A 19,732-nucleotide genomic window follows, 5' to 3' on the forward strand; every position below is an offset into this window, starting at 1 on the left:
GCCATCAACATTTGGTGTGGAGGTGGAAGGAGATTACAGAGTCCCTGGTTGTAGTTTTGTTTTGCACAATTCTGGAAAAAAAGAAAAGAATTGAAAAACACTTAAAAACAAAAAGCCTTTTTAAAAGTAAATGCCAAGTTGAGGTAAGACACTGGACTAAAACCCATCTATTTAAATTGCTAGCACAGAGAGCAATAGCAATAGCAATAGCTACCAAGCAAGGGGTCCACAAGTCAGAGCTTCTAGGATTACTGTTGGCTCACCCTTCCCTACACTGAGATTCCTTATCTTTTTAACTCCTTACTTAAAGAGGTAAGAGCAATTCAGTGTTTGTTACACATAATTTCAGCAGATAAATGAGAAAATGAGCTAACATTTCCAGATAGTACCAAAACTAAGGTTCTATCCTCACCTAAATCTGCTTGGCTCTGGTAGGTCAAGCACTCCAATAATAAAATGAAAACAAAGGCATCAGTTTTTACAAGGGTACCAATGATTTCTTTGGGGAATGGGGACAGCAACGGTATTCTTACCTAGATTACTATCATGCCGGCATTGTTCCCAGTAAAAGAATATAGAAGGATTAGTGTGAGCTCATTAATGCTACAACTAAAAAATGAAATTTTAACCTGTTAAAGAACAGGTATCTATGATAATTTACATAATCTCATCAATCCTTTGCCACAATTTTTAAATTCAGCAATGTGGATGTCTCTTAAACATACAAAAAATTGAAAATCTAAGTCTGTTAAACCATTTTACAGCTCATGACTAACAACCTCATCATTCTAAAGACCCCAAGAGTTTCAATTTGACAAAAATACAAATTGTATTTTTTTCAAATTCAATATAATTTCTGTCAAATTTCAATTTGACAGAAAATGCCTCTAATAAAAGTTCGAGTAAATAAGCCTTTCTACAGACGTTTTAAAATTCAAAGGTAACAAATTTACTTTTAAAATGAAGATATATGGCTCAGTCAGTTAAGCGACTGCCTTTGCCTGCATCCGGCTCCCTTCTCCCTCTGCCCCTCCCCCTGCTTGTACTCTCCCCCTCTCTCTGTCGAAGAAATAAATAAAATCTTTAAAAATAAATAAATAAAATAAAATGAAGATGGAAACCAACCAACCACCAAAGCAAACACACATGTATTATAGAAAACAAACCAAAACAGCTGGTACTTTGTACATGAAAGACTCCTTGGGAAGCAGTAAGAAACCCAACAAAGACTGCAAAGCCATTGAGAAAAAGTAGGTAACAAAAATGTTAGGAGAAAAAAGCAATCAAACCACTCAGAATTTCAATGCAAGTCAGAAAGGCTTACAAAATTTTAATAAAAAGGTGTCCAATTAGGATATGACCTAACTTCCACTGCTTTCTCCAAAAATAAAAAATTAAAAGCAGCAACAGAAATAAATTAGAAACCCCATCACGCCACATTCAAATGCTGTGGCTATGTTCAACCCTCTAATAAATGGACTTTGAGTAATTAACATTTAAACCACGCATTTCCTTCATTTAAGCAACTGAAGCTGCCGGCCGTCATCACGCGCAGAGGAGCCTCACTCCTCAGCGCATCTACAAATTCATCATCTCACAAATCTAAACTACTCTCTACCATTCGCTTCTCCAGAAAACTGTCTTACTACTGTGACTTCATCAAAATTATTTCCAAGACTTCAAGCGGTGTGTGCCTTCCCTATCCCCAAAAACATTTTTAACTATTATAACCAAGAACCACATCCCAGCCATAATTAGCTGTATGTCCACAAATACAACAGAATTCTGAAAAAGACTAGGCTATTACTCTGATTAGAAGCAAAATCATTTGAATTTCAAGGATTCCCATTCCATAGGCAATCACTACTTTGACATTTCAGGATATACAGTAACATCATCCTCAGTTATTACATAGCTGCTTATATCGGTCTATGTTTCAGTCACATTACTATTAGAAAATATACATTTACTTAAATATTCAAAGAGAATACAATATTTTCTTTATAATATACAAAATACAATATATTTAAAGAAAATATAAATATTTCCAAATGCACATCAAAGTAATTTCCCCAAAAGATATAAATCATTATAACTTTAATATATTTTTCATATATCCGTACATAACTTTAATAAACTACAGATTATTAAAGAACTGGAGAAGACCTTCATGAGGAAAAATATCTCAAAAAGTCAATGGTAACTCAGAAATTTTGTGGGGAAAGGGAAAAGAAAAATTAACTACCCTATGGATAGAAGGGGCTTGGAAAAGAGACAAAGGCAATGGATCAGATCTGGGAAATGCAAAATGTTTCAAAACCTATAAATCTTCAGATTTGGGCACTGATTTTTTTAAAACAAAATACAGAAACAAAGTAACTTCAATCTTTTTTTTTTTTTTAAGATTTTATTTATTTATTTGACATAGAGAGAGAGAGATCACAAGCAGGCAGAGCAACAGAAACAGAGAGAGAGGAGAAAGCAGGCTCCCCACCGAGGAGAGAGCCCAATGTGGGGCTCGATCCCAGGACCCCGAGATCATGACCTGAGCCGAAGGCAGAGGCTTAACACACTGAGCCACCCAGGTGCCCCACAAAGTAACTTCAATCTTTTTGGTAAAATCAAACCATAAAAAACTGTGTATTTAATGTTACGTTTTTACTTTGAAAGAAGGTAAAGGCAGTAATCTAAAAAATAAGTTACTTCAATCATTTTATTTTAGTATGTGCCACCAGCAGAAAAGAGCAAGCTCTGTTTTACACTTCATCTGATGAGCTGGTAAATAAAGTGACTCCAGGGAAGGTACTATTAAAACAGTCACTCCTAATGCTCTAAGCTGCAGATCAAGAAGCAGTCTTACATTTTTCTTCATTTCTGGCTCAACTGAAACTTCTCTCATCCATCTAACTCCAAATTAGTAATTTACTAGAAGAACATCTGAAATTAGTATTCCCTGTTTTTATAAATCATGTATACTCTTTGGCTGAGGTTAAAATTCTATAAAACTTCTAAATTAAACAATGTAACCATATCATATGTTACAATATCATAAAATCATCCACCAGCCAAATGTGTTATTGGCTGATTTTACACATCAGAGGCCCAAAATAACATTATAACAAATGACATTTAAATTTGGGAGATGGAAATACGGGAGTACATTTAAGGTACACAGTTAAACTTAAGCCATGTGTTTCTGAAATGTTACATTCTATTAAATCCTTAAACCTAAGTTCTGATCCCATTAAGTATTTTCTGGCTTAAAAACCAAGAACCCCTCTAATTATTTTAGCTCTAACAATTCCTATTTTAGTAGAAATAGGATATAAGAAAGAAGCAAGGAGAAGAAAGTCGATTAAAGTGACAAAACAAGAAGTCAGTCCAAGAAAGGTAAAGGTAAATGGTCTCCCAAAAGAACTTTTGACAGAGAAATCCTATCTCCCATAGAGATTACAAAAGTATCTATAAAGAGGAATTACATATATTAAATTAGACACTGAAATGCCTATACCCTTTAACTGTAAGCCTAGCTACGTGTAAAATGAATCTTTTTTTTTTTTTTTTTTTTTTTACCTGATGCTGTTGGAGCTCCTCTTCCATCAGCTATTGCTCTGGAAGCAGGATTTGTAAGCATCTGTGTGTCTTCCTTTTCTGCCCTGGGACATTCATTATGGTAAGCGGGATCTGGGGCTAGCGGTGCTGAAACGTCTGAACCACGACTTAAGTCAAGAGGGAGACAGGGTCCCAGCTTCTCAAGTGACAAATGTGCAACATCAGGCACTATACAAAATAAAGAATGTAACAGAGTATTAACACAGATAAACTGGCTTCATTAAAATCAATGTGGACTAAAATGTTAACTAAGTTAAACAGTGCCTGGCATGACAGAAGGCACTCAAATATTTGTAGGGTAAACGAAGTGCTTGTTAAGTCCAAAAGACGTAATAAGGAAAAAGAAGAAACTTCCTAGTGTTTTCATAATCTTTATCTCTTTTACGTTTGGTTCTATAGGAAATCAATATACATTACCCTCTGGTACTGAAGACTCTTGCGGATTTTGAGAACTGATGGAGAATACTTTCCCATCAGTGGCTGGAGAGGGAGGAGAAACCTTTTCTATGGAATCATCAGGCATGGGCAAGGTGGCTAAGCGCTGAGATCTTCTTCTCCGTTCACTATGCTTGAAAGGTCTAGGGGGGTTCACGGGCTGTGGAGAACCTAGAAAAAGATCTTCAATGTTCACGAAGCAGACACATGCCAGGATCATCTTATAATATTTAAGGAGATAAATGGGAAAAATGATTCAAATTCTGCCCTCTGATGTTGTAAGGTATCCACAAGGAACGGCATGTTCCAAAAGTAATCAAAGGCAAAAACTGTGCCCTCATTCACAAAAAGTTAATCAAAACTTCTAAAATCTAAAGCCTACTAGAACCAAAAAGAAAAAAAAACATGGAACATTGATTTCAGGTAGTTTCCCAAGAGACAGACTACAGTTAATTCTGTAATTGCAGATCATTGTGATAGTTGTCATTCTTCCTTTGGAAAAATAGTCTCTGTAGAGCTGAGATTTTTTAAAAATTAAATATATAAATATATATATTCCTTTTGCTACATTACAATCTAGAAACTCGAAGGGAAAAAAAAAAGGCAAGGGGCATAGGTGACAAAAATCTGACATGCATTGTAGAGTTAGTGCTTCTCTTGCCAAAATAAAAGTAACGTAAATAAGTTTATCCCACCCTCATTCCCACAAATGGATTTTTATAAACGTAAGTTTGGGCCTGATTCATTAAAAAAAATTGAACATAAACAATTTTAAGTACTTATTATAGGCAAATAATGAGGACTTTAAAAGAACAGAACACTATTCTTGTCCTCATGGGGGTTTTTTTATGGTTTTTTGTTTTGTTTTGTTTTGTTTTAATAAGCTAACTTGGTGGGTCGATTAAACATCTTCTATGTAACGCAAAATTTCCGCTTGTTTTTTTTTGGCTTTTTTTTTTTAACCTTTAGTTTTCTTCTCTCTACGTGGCATGTAAACATGGAAGAATTTAGAACAGGCAGGATTACACAGGCCAATACACTCATGTTAACTTAGAAGGAGGAAATAAGAGTGGTCTAAAGAGCTTGATGTTTTGGGTATTTAAAAGTAATTTTACAAAAATCAAAACAAAAAAAGACATGGTGATAATTGAAAAAAATGAAAGAATAAAATTCAATTGCTGTAACATTGTGGCTATAATACCAAAATACAAAACAATTTCAAAATAAAATACTTATCAATGTCACATGACATTGCGGTGACTACTAATGACATCATTTCATATGATAAATGCCAAAACGCAATGAAGCTTTATGAGGAAACAACGGAGTTTTTCTGTTCCCATTCTTTCTACCTATTTATTAAAAAAGAACAAAACCAAACCAAAAAAGTACCAAATCCTGCTCAAAAATTCAAAAATATGGTTTGGTAGAAAATATGGCAACTGAATGGAACCGGAGGCAACTATAGTTGACTGATAAAAGTCTTCTCAATGCCAACATTTTTCACTGTGGAAGACAGGATATGGAAGAGTTCATAAGAAAATGTGTCATATTCCTTTACTAATCAGGATACGAATTCACTTGATGTATCAATCGCCAATCGCTTCTCGGCCTTTTGGCTAAGATCAAGTGATACATCAATCACCAACAGAAGTATCTCCTGTATCTAGTGTCTTCCCACGTAACAGTTTTTCTTATGTCTCTAATTTGGAATACTAAACAAGAGAAATGCAGGGTCATCTTCTTTTATGTATCAAGACCCATGATGGAGGCTATTTTTAAAAAGACTAGTAAGTTAACCACCTCAAGATTAGTGGTATTGAAACAGTAAAATCTTTAAAAATAAGACCAAGGAAGAATTCTTCTTCATTAGTAAAAATAAATTGAAATTTGTACTCCAAATCCCAGAACAAGAATGAATAAAGTGTACTGCAGGGAGATAGAGACAAATGGGGACAGTAACTAGATCTATCCATAAGAACAGTCTTAGGAATTGATAAAAAATATCCAGTGTGAGTCTTTAACTTTTTGTTTTGTTTTGGTTTGGTTTTTTGTAATGAATCAGGCCTCTCACTGTGCTTGGATTATTATTGAGGATAGTCAAACTACAGTAAAAATTTGCGTTATTAAATGGTAAGGTTTCTCAATCAGTACAGTCTCTGTACAATAAATCAGTCAGAAATGTATATGCTTTTTGCCCCTGAAATAGTTTTAAGCCTTCCCTATCATATCCACTTAAGTTTGAATTTGTAAAAAGCAACTTCATAAAAATACAATATAACTACAATCAAACTGTTTTTAATGTATCTTATAGGATAAGTAACTATTTTTTAAAAATCTGTGCTCACTAGTTTTATTTATCACTGAAGAAGAAAGCTGAGATACAAGCGTCAAATCCTCGACTTGTATTAATTCTGGGGAAAGTGGTGATTTAGGGGGTTTTATACACCCAGAAGAATCTCCAGATTCATGTTTGCATTTCTTGCTGCGAGCCTTCCCTGAAGACAAAGTTGAGGATAACAGTGCAGGTTTCTGAGTGTTGGCAGAACTGCTAATGTCAGCTTCATTTTTTTTCTGACTTTGAGGTTTAGGTGAAATCGCCTGAATAAATAATAAAAAATTGATATTTTTATTTTGGTTTCTTCATTTTTGTTCTTGTATTCTATTTTGATTGTTAAGCAACTTTAGTATCCAAAAACATTGTTAAGCAACATATAACATTTCTATTACAAATGAAAAACCAAAAAGAACCCCACAAATTATTAACTAAAAGTTGAATAGGCTATCTTTAAAGGGATGCTGTCAACTTTTAGTCTAAGTTTGACTTTTTAAAAACATATTATTCATAATATTCTCAGAATATAAAATGTTATCTTGATGGACAAAGATTTTCACAGTATTAAGCTGAAACATACCTCACTTGAAACCGTAATTACCAACTACCTTAATAACAAGTAAATAAACAGCATTTTCATTTTTCAGGTCAGTAAAGGAATACATTTAAAGCTTCGGACTTTTAGATGTTTTCTAATAAAACAATCTCCTATTATTAAGTTGAATGCAGAGGTATAAGTAGACAGTTTCCCTTTAAAGAAAGATCTCAACAGGAAAACAATGACCAAATTAACGAAACATTATCTTTAACTCATTTTAGTGCTGAAAGCTAGAGTTTCATAAGCATTGTGCATCATGAAATCAAAGCCACCAGCAATACAGAGTTAAAAGACTAAAAAACAATACAAAACAAGCAACAACAACAACAACAACAAAAAAAAACCAAGGAGTAAAACCAAGTGTAAGTTAAAAACATTGGATTTAAAAACAAAATACGTCGCATTCTTAGATGAGAATTTTTACCTTCCTCCTGCCAACTGATACTTTTAAAAAAAAATTAGAACTTTGTCAGTTCTTTCATAAAGGATATCTTTATTCATTTGGCAGTAAAATTTCCTACCTACGTAGAAATAGATGTGAATGTGTCCAAAGACAATAGAGAATAGCCACATTGGATGGATTTATAATCTATGGATCGGGAATGCCTATGTTATATCTCTTTCTGACACACTTATCTGAGAGCAAAATAGGAGATACACTTTTAAAAAAATCCATACTAAGACAGGCCTCTATAAAATAGAATCAAATAGCCTCTATGAACATGCTTGTCCCCAGGAACCTTTTTACTTCCTGATCTTTTGTGAGGGATGACCATCAGGTCAGCAGTCTGCAGTTCTCTCGAATATGAAAGATCATTGTCTGGGGACCAAACAGCCTTCTGCTCCCACTAAAATACAAGGCACTCAAATTTTGGTGTACAGTTGGTATTAAGCAGGGCACCTTTGGATGTCCTACAGATGGCATGTCAGACATACCACATAAAAGGGATGGTGTCAAGTGTCCCATTCATTCAGTTGTCATCATTTCTATTCTTGAATTTACTCATTTACACATGTGTATAAGTGCAGAATAATCATTTGAAAAAGTACTCCATAAATGGAAAGGATTCCTGGACTTATCATAAAAGGTGTTGCCAGAAAAGTAATTAGAGCCATTACTTGTAAATAAACAATTTTATTGTTCATCTTCACATATGTGAGAGACATCACTACAGCATCCAGTACTCTCAAGTTACAAAGTTATAAAACAAGATTTTAAAACTTAAATTAGTATCTTGATAAGGTGCTTAACTTCTAAACAAGGACAAATTAACATTTTTAAAAACTTACTGAATTATGCATCTAATGCAGGTTTATCCAAAAGTAAATATAACATGACAATTCCCTAATACAATTAAATAATCTATAATTAATATCTGAGAATTGGGGTTCAAAACCACAGTTTGAATTTTTTTAAAGTATAAATAAAGGAAATCCATTAGCACAGTAAGCTCTGGCTATAGGCCTGTTATCAATCGATGTCATGAGTGACATTATTTTACTCATTAAGACAACAGAGGTTAGTGACAATCAATACCTCTCCTTTAAGTCTAGAGCTGATACCAATATTTGTAATTAAGAGTTTTATAACTCGGCTTTTTAACTTTGAAGCAGGGCAAACAGCATAAAAATTAAGAGTTTGGTTACAGAACATTTCACAATGATATCAATCTGAATGACAAAAAATAGAGGAACAGCACTTATGTTCCTTAAAAATCTCAAATAATTTACAAAGTTTTCAGTAATGATTATTGGTCTCTTTGTTACAAAACTGGCAAGGACTCTCAAAAATGTCTTACTTGTGCAAAGAAACAGCCGAGTTACTCAATTTTTCTTTCTCTTTTTTAAACTTAATTTCAGAATGTTATTGTCTATAATTCTCTCTGAAATGGGCACTGCCCTTTATGCTAACTTCCACATGTAATAAGTAATTTTCACAATCACATTCACCGTATCAGGATTGTGCATAATGAAAGATTGACATTGTAATGAATTTTCCAGAAACATTTTATTACCCAAGTCCCTGATTTATTGCATTCTGAGAATACCATAAACAGTGGTGAAAATACAAAATATTGTTATATCTGGGACGTTGAATATAGTAATACAGAGTAAAAAAAAATCACTTAAAATTTGGTTGATATACTGACAGTAATGGCAGAGACTTAACCGCTTAATGATCACAGAATATCAGAAGGTATGATTCGCTGACATATTTATCAATTTAAAAGCCATTGGTTTAATACAACATTAAATGGAGGCACCAAAACAATGCACTGTTATCAAATCAGGCCTAAAATAACCCTGAAAAACTCAATACAATATCAATTAAATTTGGACTATTTTGTAAAACGCATATAGAGAAGAGCAAAAGATACTCATTTTAAAGTCTTCTTTATTAGGCTACTAATAAAGAAAATTAAATTAATACAAAAGGATATATTAAAACTACATTAAGGCTCAGATTTTAAAACAGGAGAACCAAGGAAATCCAGTTATGGCTATTACTGTGTTCTTATAGTCTTACAGTGCCCAAGAAGTTAAGCCCTTAGAGAATGTAAAAGCATGCACAGTTCATTATGTACAGGTACTATGGGAATCTGAAGGTAGCCAAGGCAAAATCTAGCAACTGCAACCTTCGCTATTAAATTCCTCTATTAGGTGGTTTAAAGACAGACCCTTCGTAGTTTTTTAAAATTCTTTTTTTTGTAGTTATTAAAATATACATCCTAGCAAAAATGTATGGCTCATTGATCAATTCATAAAACACATAGTCAGTCTAACAACACCAACTGTTACAATATAAAAGAAACTTCTTACAAAAGAAGCTTTATTAGATGTCAAAAACCCTGTTTTAACTCACAAATGAAAAGTATTTGTGTAAGGGTCTTTTTGTAAGCTAGTTAAAGGTGGTCCAGCTGGAAGCTTATACCCTGGGATGCCTGTCTCTGGGCCTTCAAATGTTGGAGAGAGAGGCTTTAATGCCAGTCTACTGAAAACAAACACTAACAAAGTCTGTAGTTTTATCTGTATACCTGGGAGAAGGCAAAGTTAAAAATCTATCATCCATTAATTAGCTTCCTTTTCCCACATCTGATCACAAGGGCAATTTCAATTACGTGGATACTATAGCTCCGTGACCATTCCAGTTGGGAACCTTGAAAACAATCAAATGCTACCGTTTCATACCTGCTCCAGCATTGGAGCTGTTTCAGTGCAGTCTTCCTTTCTGTCAGCACCATCCACCCCAACAGCTTTGGATGCCAACAAACCTTGAGAAAAATTGTACAGAAATTGCTTATTAGAAAAATTAATGACTTTCACTCCAACTTCCCCCAAATTTTAGCAGCTGAAATCCCCCATTCTCAAATTTCACTTGTCAAAAATACAAACACCCTTAAAGGACTAAATCAGCACCTGAGATGCTTTTACAATTAATTTCCTGTAAAAATATTACTCCTAAAGATGTCCTTAAAACACACATAGACACACACACACACATTTAGCCTAAAAATTTTTAATTCTACAACTTAATGTCTAGAAACCCAAGATTGCTTAGATTAATACTTAGATTAATACTCATAATACAGGCTTTGTCAATACAACTGAAATACAGAGTTAATATTAAGATCTGAGAAATCTTTCCAAACATCTAGAATGTAAGATTTTGTTGTTTTCATTATTAGCTAACAAAAAAAAAAAAAAAAAAAAAAAGAATGATGCTTTATTTTTAATTCTACTTGGTTCCCTTGATCTAAGCTTTACGGGTTTATCCCTGTACCTCACTGTACCTTATCTTCTTACAAAAAGTGCCAAAAACACTGACAGGACCAAAGTGCAGACCCTTCCTACATTTGAGCTTAATATTATAGCCTCATCCAAGGAATTCCAGTTTTCTCCAATGTATATCACTAACTCTCAATTTTAGGAAACAAAATATTTCATCTAGAATATATAAAATAACTTTGTAAAACATTAAAACTCTGCCTTAATTTATAAATTAAAGGCATTTACTTGGATAATGAGTATGTCTTTGCTGATGACCACTGGCACATAAAAAGTGACCAGAAATCACTTTTGTCATTTTGAAGTTGGTTACACAAAACCTCTGCTTCAAAGGAAGTTAATTTAACTGATGGCTTAACAGTAAACTTACTATAGCAAGTATATCACCCACACTACACTGAAGGAGTGTATAGCATACCTAACAGAAAAAGTGCCCACAAACGCCATATTAGTAACATCAGGCTATCCATGTGGCCACATCTCTTGACTTTTTCAGGTAACAGTATGATAGATGTTAAGTAATCTAAGTATGAATTCAAATATTAAAATCATACCCTTAAAGCAGTATTAGAGCCAAGTGTTAAATTAGGTAAAAAACACCCTTCCTTTATTGGGAAATTGAATATCCAGGACCCAGAATAGTAATTTAAGATAGAAAAGGTGGGGTGTAAAACAATGATTTTGATACATTTGGTCTAGCTGATGTAACAGTCTATATAGTTTGCTCACACAATATTAAGTATAGATTTAAATGGGGGAAAACCCCAATATAGAAATAATTTCACAAAAACTTGTAAACCATAAATTCAATCCTAATTATATTGGTATCCCTTCTGAACATATTTTTAGGTGACTGAAAGAGATACAGCATGGTGTACTTCCTTAACATTTAAAACCATGTTCCCTAGGTTTTTCTTTTCGAGCTAGTACTTTTGAGAATCAATACTACTGAAATAAAAAGGAAAGTAATTAGGGATTAAGTTCTTTTGCAGGAAACTGAGTACAGGTTCCACTTCTAAGGTTTACTCAACTAAGACAAATATTTTGCTATTCAGTCTATCAAATATATCTTACTTTTGCTTCCTTTCACATAAGTTCTAGAAATACTTTTCAAATCCCATCAGTGCACAGAAAAGATCTCAAATTATGAAATTTAAAATAAGGGACTACAAGCTTTAAAATAAAAAAATTCAGACATACTCATGAATTTGAATTAGGATATTACAGACCCAATTAATTAAAAGCAATTCCCACTTAATGGTTTGTGAATGAAAAATAAAGCTTTGTAATGTTCTTGTAAAAGGTAACAGGGCATTTAATAAGAAAGTACTCAAAATTAGATTAGAAAATACAGTAAGTGGCATCCTGAGAATTTAAATGCATCTAATACAATCGATAAGCGCTTTCGTACTTCACGTCCACGCCATCTTACAGAAGAGGCACCAAATACAAACAACAAAAGGAAACAAGAGTAAAGTCTTTGGCAAGTCTCGGATTCCTGCTGCCTTAAGAGACTGTCCAAAATCTGTTTTCTTGGCCTGTGAAGATGCTGGGAAGAAATGCAATATCCTTAGAAAATGAGAAGAGAGAGTTAAGTGAAAGGAAAGGGCTACAAATGAATTTTAGTTATCTGTAAATACTTATCACCAATATATCGCCAATAGGTCTGCCTCCAGAAGAATGCATCTGTAATTATCTTAACAGAATGCAATCATTTCAAGATTATTAGGTAAATATCAGGTCAAAGTACAATATCAAATATTCATGAGTCACCACAAAGTCACAGTTTCTCAACACTGCACTTCTGCTAAAAAACACATAGCTGTCACTCTCTGCTAATAGGAATGAATAGAATAGAGGCCAGAGTACCCTGGAATGGCAAAAGGGAGGAAAGAAAAATAGTTAAATTTGTGCTCCACTTTTCAACCAGGGATTCCAAAACACAAAGTTCTTACTGGGAATAAGAATCAAATATTCTTAAAATTATCACCAATAACATGTACTGGCCCATTCAGAGTTGTTTTTTTTAATTATTTTAAAAATTCCATAAGCTGCACACACTTATCTAAGCTGGCTAAAATTCTAGCAACTCCTAGAACTAGCAGAAATACACCATGACCAAATGCTGATGTTTCTTCTTTTGCTCCCTTAACAAACTGTATTTTAAAATCTACTCAAATTCGCTTGAAGTTTGCTTGCAACTTTGTCCCAAAGTATGGACTCTTAAATCTCTCCGTAAAATTGTCAGTTCTAACTCAGTATGCGTGAAGTATGTAACTATCAATAATGTACATTACCTAAAGAAAAGTCAGTCTCTGGAAGAACATACATACACTGTGCAACTATCATTTCAGAATGTACTTATTCAGAAACTTCAAAAAAGCCATCTTATATCATTCCCTAAAGAGAATTCAGGTTTAGAATCTCTACAGGATGTGTATATGGGGGAGGAAACAGAAGGAGGGCGACTATATCAATTACATTTATCCCGTGGCTGGTCCACATATTTCTGGCTAGAATGATTTCAAAAACAAGTAAAATGGAGTTGGTGGGGGGTGGGAGACATCAGTGCAGGCTAAGACGCTGCCACAGTCACAGCCGTGTTCCTCTCAGTAGTAAAGGGGCAAAAAGACACCATAAGCGAGCTTGATAAATTTAAAATATACCCTAATTCCGTAGCAAAATCACTATCTTATAGTAGTTCTCATCTCTTTTTATGGTAACAAATGAAATTGACTGCACAGAAACAAGCCTGAGCTTCAACCAGTGAAGACAATCTCGCAAGATCTAGTAATCTTTTTGCAGGATATAGTTGCAAGGTGAACACAGGAATAAATGCAGAAACGTGAACTATTAAAAGGATTATCACATATTCAATATTCTGAGTAAATGAAGGGAAAACACAGAATGGCTTCACACCCATAACAATCTCACATTTTTCTACTGCTGCCAAACTACCACTTGTTCTTTGGAGACTCCCAAGGGCTGAAGTGAGGGGCACAGTCCCTCCATATGAGGTGCAGGGTGTTACCAAGCAACCAGCATTAGAGCTTCCTTGACGCAAAATGGTTTTCCCCACTATTGTCTTTTCAAGGCCATACGTAAATAAGACATTGTTGTGCACTGGGCTGTTTTCTTCTTTTATTTCTTTAAATGTTGGGCTTGAACTTCTCAGTAAAGCACCTGTGAGAACAGACTGCCTGAAACTAAAAGCAGATTTCCAGACTGTAGGACAACCCTTGAGGCTGGTAAGCTGGCAGTCACACCGCGTCAGTGTCACGTCCATCTCCCTTGGTCTTGACCCCTCCGGTAGCGCTCTTTCAGTCTTGGTCTCACAGGAGCTGGAAGTGCTCTTCCTCTTCTGCCACAGTATGCAACCCTAGTTTCCATTCTGCTAGGGCCAAACGAAGTCTTAAACTGCCATCATAACAACCACCGGGATAACATTTTGACTTTCTACAAAGCTAACAGTTTCTAAGGAAAAGGTGGAATGGGTGAATTCATTTGAAGTATTTCCTGACCTGGGGTCAAAAATATCCTTTATCAGAAAAAGGCACAAAAACAGTATTAACAAATAGAAAGACTACATATTCTCACCTGTTGAAACCAATTCTAATCGCTTAAGATGAACACTACCATGATACAACAGTGGTTCGAAAGAACCCTCAGCTGCAGTCATTTTTCATTGGGCTTCTATTCTTCAGAAAATGGTCAACATGTCTAATTTCCATTTATTCTTTGATCTAACAATGAAACCAAAGCTTCTTCGTATTATTTAAAAGAATGCCAACAAAGGTTTATACAGCTTTATTAGGCACTAAAAACCACTTTGTCCTTAAAATAAAAACATATGACTAAATACTTGGAAGTATTTTAATTTCCCTTTTAGCATATACCAAGAAAAATTAAGTATGCTCACAATTTTTTGAAAGACGAGAATCATTAGGCTGAACAGGTCTTGGAAGTGACACGGCCTAGTATCACTGGCCCTGCTTCAGATACTTAAATCTCTTCTCCTGTGAATACTAACCAGGCTAGACTTCCAGAGTTTTCACCATCCTAGCACCCTACTTCCTAAATTGTAACAAAACACAGAAAAATAAGACGAGCTTCTAAGGACCAACCTGAAGATAAATTTGAGAAACTCAGAAAAGTACTTTTACTTTGGAATTAACACATTCAGGAACTACATTTAATTAAGTATTCATCTTTCCAACCGCATTGCTACCATCTTTTCTTTTTTTTTTTTTTTTTTTTTAGGATTTTATTTTTTTCAAGGAATCTCTACACCCAACACGGCGCTTGAACACACCATCCCTAGACCAAGAGGTGCTCGCTCCACGGACTGAGCCAGCCAGGCGCCCCTTATTTGCTACCATCCTTAATGAGACAGGGCAAGAGTAAGAAATGTTTATATAATAATATTTAGAACCACAGAGATGATGTCACCACAGATTGACAAAAGCAGATAATTCAATGTTTATAGAAACTACTCCTACCAGGTGATTTTAAAACTATGGAATTTTATCACATTTGATCCTATCAATCCTCACAACATCCCTGTGAGGTAGGTAGAAAGAATGTGATAGTTTTCACATTTCACAAAAGAAAAAGCTGACAGTGCTGGAGGATGCTGACCTTGAAGAACCGTAAAGTAGCTGTCTTTCTTGTTAACCTGCTTGTTAACACTTAAGCACGAGATACATTTTACTTTATTAAAAACAGACTACTCTAAAATCAAACCCTCCAATCCTTCCCCCCCACCCCAAAAAAATCATTGTAGTTTACCAGTAATCTTGTTAAGTCGAGCTCTCTTTGCCTGAAATGAGTTGCCTTGATTATTTTTCCTCTTGTTTGATAATGTGCTCTCTGGCTGTGGAAAGACCATCTTTGGAACGTTCTCTACATGAAGTCCTACTTTTAATAGAATACATATATGAGAGTTTATCTAGAATCCAAAGTTAAAACACATGATTTTTTTTTTTTAGATAGCAAAATAGTAAAAATGCTTTGCACTTATTTTTAACCTAGTGCTTAACATAGAACTTTAAAAAACACAAATTTCTCCAGACTGACATATTAGAAATAAAGAACCAATAAGCAGTTATTCTTTAGTAAAGAAAAGCAAGAAGAAAGTGACTCACTGCTTTTTCCATATTACATACTAAAATACATGCAGAAGCACTTAAAAAGTCAAAGGGAAAAAAAATCACAAAACAAACAAAAACCCCAAAGCCTACTACTAAGAACTTAAAAGTCAAAATCGGAACTCATTTCTATTGAAGAATACTAAGGTCACCCGTTATCCAGTAGCCATATTAGACCAGTAATTTTCAGCTCTGCAACCTGCTACAGAAGTTAACTTCTTCCCTCACGCAAGGGAAGAGCCCAATCATTCCACCATACCCTCAAACTGCCGGTAACCAAAGGGTCTGGCTTACTCTCTAGCGAGTTTACCCTGCCACGAAGAATGAACGTAAGAACATATTTTGTACCAAATGTTTCACTAGATGTGGGCAGATCTTCCTTCTTCTCAACTTCTGCAGAAGCTATAGAAGCTGAAGTCTCTTCCTTCTTTGAAGGTACTTTAAACCATTTCCTCTCATCTTTCTCTTTCTCTTTATTGCTGTTGGCGCTGGTGCGAGGCTTGCTCCCTGTTTTATTCTTGGCTGCAGCTGCGGCAGCTGCTTTGACTAGAGCTATCCAATCCTCCAAAGGAAAAACACAAAAACATGTGAAGTATTAAAAAATTAATCAAAATTTAATTACACCAATGAATAAAAACATGTCTAACATTTCCAAAGCTACCCTCACATGCACACAAATATAAAAATTGAATTAATTAATTTATAAGATAAATCAACATGGTGATGATCAAATTTAATGATCTAATGGGTTACTTGGATTGTATAACCTTACATAAACTTAGAAAATATTCAGTAACAAATATTCCTTTGATATATTTTCACAGAAATAAAACCTAATAATAGAGGCAACCCTTTAATAAACATGGAACACTGCATGGTGCTCTTAGCACTTTAGATTCAAGTGGCAAATTGCATTTCTTTTCTGAATACAACCGTAAAAGAAGTAAGAGAAAAATGCTTTCGTTGCAATTCTGTAAAGATTAAAAGAAATGTACTTCCATTGAACAAACTACTATTCCTTATTAGGAAGAATGTACCTCTCACAGTATGGTCAACTTCACAGAATTCAAGGTATGATTTTACTAATTCTTAAAGCTTTGAAAATTTGCACACCAATTTATCATAACAGCTTGGTACTACAGTGAAAGAAAAAGAGCCAATTGATTTGATCAAGGGGAAATACATGCAGTCAGGCTCCAGACTAATTTTCCTCTCTCTTCAACTTCCTAGTATTTGTGTGGATCGCCATTCTTCTGAGATGTGAATGCTTACTCTTCCTGTGTTTATATTCTCAGTTTGTTGTTGAATAATTTTTACTATTACTATTTTATTTTCAACTAAAAATGCTTGTTGTAAAAAAATGAAAAGATACTTAAAAAGTGGTGCTAACATTTTAATTTTCACAATCAAATAGATTTTTTTAAAACAAGTATTTATACTATCTCTACAGTTAATCTTCCACTGAGAACACTAAGCTTCAAAGAGACTAACTCAAATAAAGAGACTAACTCAAATTCAACCAAAATGGGTAATACATTTAATTCTTAGTCCATATAACTAAAAACTACTTCACAACATCAAATGCATTTACTTCCCAGGTTTCATTAACAAAAGTCAATCATTAGGTGATACAGGTTGATGGCTGCTCAGTCTTGAAAATATATGAAGACAATAAGCCATTAAAAATAAACCAACAAACAAAATCTGTTTCGTTATGACCCATGATTAAAATGAACTAAAACCATCATGCGATTGCACCTAAAACATTCACCCAATTTTCTATTGAATACCTTGTTACATGTCCAAGAAGCCTGCTACGCATTCATGAGACAATTCCTAAGAGATGCTGCCTGAAAGACCCCAAAAATGCATTGGCCCTGCTCCTGCCTAGAAGGAACGCCTTTGCTCCTGCCTGGAAGATCACCAGCATATAGCTTTTTCAGTATTTAAACTGTGTCCCCAGTACATTTCTTATTAGAAAGTGAATTAAGACATGGGGTGTCTCGGTGGCTCAGTCGGTTAAGTGTTTGCCTTCGGTGGGATCCAGCCCCACATCCTGGAATCCAGGATCTGGCTGGAACCCAGCATCTGGTTCCCTGCTCAATAGGGAGTTTGCGTCTCCCTCTACCTCTCCCCCACTGCTCATGATCTCTCTCTCACTCACTCTCAAATAAATAAAAATCTTAAAAAAAAAAAAAAAACCCCACAGTTGTGAAATACAGGTTTAGGTCTCTAATTTGTAAAACAAAACAAAACAAACCAGATAAACCAGTACTGTCCAATCCTAGGTATACTTAGAGCCATGTTTTTTGTTGTTACCTATAAGGAACTGAAAGGCAAATAAAATTAACTATAAGACAGTGTGACAGAAGAGGCAGTGGAGGAATAAACAAAATACCATGGAAGAAAACAAAAGATTAATCTTGACTTAAGAGAAAGGCTACTAGAAGGCTTCAGGAAACATAACAGATGAGGTGAGCACTGCAACAGGAATCTTCAAGGCCAAGGGCAGAGGGAAAGGAGTTAATGGGCACCGCCAGGAAGAGGAATACCATTAGACAAAGCCATGGCAATCAGAGTGTAAGAGAACAGGCACAAGGGGCAAGAACAGTCTGAGTAAGTCAACGGGCTACAGCTAAATTGAGCCTTGAGACGGACACTAAGTATTAGAGAAAAAAAGCACCTCGCCGATGAAATGGACAGTAAGCAACAAAGCAGAAAGAGAAACAAAAATATAGCCGAACTAACCAAGTGCCAAATTCAGAGAGATCATACCTGTATGGTCTTATGAAGAGAGAGTGCTTAATTCTCTGTTCCACATTGTGAGGAAATTTTTAAGTTGTTAGAGAAATGCTGAAAAATGCCAGGGGTAAATTCCATCCCCACCTCTTTTCTCTCTTTTTTCCCCCACCTTTTTTCTGAACAGAAAACTGGGAGAGATTCATATTGTAGCTCTTAAATACAATCAGATAATTTTTTTAAAGTTCCTGATCATATGACTTGTTAATCATGGAATCACTGCATTTGTATCATTAAAGAATTCTCCCATTATACTGCCCTTCTACTTTTAAACAGGTAAGATCCACTATTAAAAAGAACTGGTGTGATCATTCCATGAATTAGAACTAATGATCTGCTTCAAAGCTCCCTGTAGACAACAGAGCAGTATACAATAAAGAAATCAGATTGAGTTCAGAATCACTCTGCATTACAGTTATACGAAATTCTAAGTCAGTCACTCAATTCTCTAAGTTCTGAATTCCTCAACTGTGAAATAGAAGTATCAGTCATAGCTGTGTCAAAGGATTTGCTATGAGAACCCAATTAAATAATGTATGCAAAAAAATTTTTATAAATAGTAGAGGACCTTAAGAGCAAATCTTTAATATTAGTGAGTATTACATCAGCACACTTGCAAAAAGAAAAAGTAGGACAGAAAAAGCTACAGAAAGTTTAGAGAAGAATATATCTCCATACTGCATCAATTTATCCTTTGCTAATTTAGTAAAAGAAATTTACTGTGTATCTTTACAAAGGAATTCTCAAAGTACTCAAAATTTCTAAGATACATGCAAAGTTGGATTCTCTCAGCACTGCCCACACAACACCTGACTTAGTATATTCCCTACATGAAAACAAGTCAAAAACTTTTTGGGAAAAAAAAGACACTTATAAAATGAGGCCATTTTATAAAAAAACAATTCTACCAATATCTTAGTGTGCTAGTATTAAAAATTATGAAGAAAAACGTAAATTAAAAGAAATAATAGTGTTACTCAGGGTGCCTGAGTGGTTCAGTCGGTTAAGCTTCTGACTCCT

At 34.6% G+C, this 19,732-nt stretch overlaps 1 protein-coding gene across 1 annotated transcript in view; it reads right to left on the bottom strand.

Annotated features, from left to right (window-relative positions):
- The window catches only part of PHF20L1 (PHD finger protein 20 like 1), a 76,833-nt gene that overhangs the window by 31,790 nt on the left and 25,311 nt on the right, over window positions 1-19,732 (bottom strand). The window contains exons 7-12 of the mRNA XM_032873501.1: window positions 16,262-16,475; window positions 15,555-15,680; window positions 10,170-10,252; window positions 6,396-6,648; window positions 4,030-4,218; window positions 3,574-3,780 (exon numbers count right to left, since the gene is read on the bottom strand). Of these exons, the coding sequence (XP_032729392.1) occupies window positions 3,574-3,780; window positions 4,030-4,218; window positions 6,396-6,648; window positions 10,170-10,252; window positions 15,555-15,680; window positions 16,262-16,475 (1,072 nt within the window). The remainder of the gene's footprint in view (window positions 1-3,573; window positions 3,781-4,029; window positions 4,219-6,395; window positions 6,649-10,169; window positions 10,253-15,554; window positions 15,681-16,261; window positions 16,476-19,732) is intronic.

Source organism: Lontra canadensis, unplaced genomic scaffold, assembly GCF_010015895.1.
Source record: "Lontra canadensis isolate GAN:19392208 unplaced genomic scaffold, GSC_riverotter_1.0 scaffold49, whole genome shotgun sequence".
NCBI classification, from domain to species: domain Eukaryota; kingdom Metazoa; phylum Chordata; class Mammalia; order Carnivora; family Mustelidae; genus Lontra; species Lontra canadensis.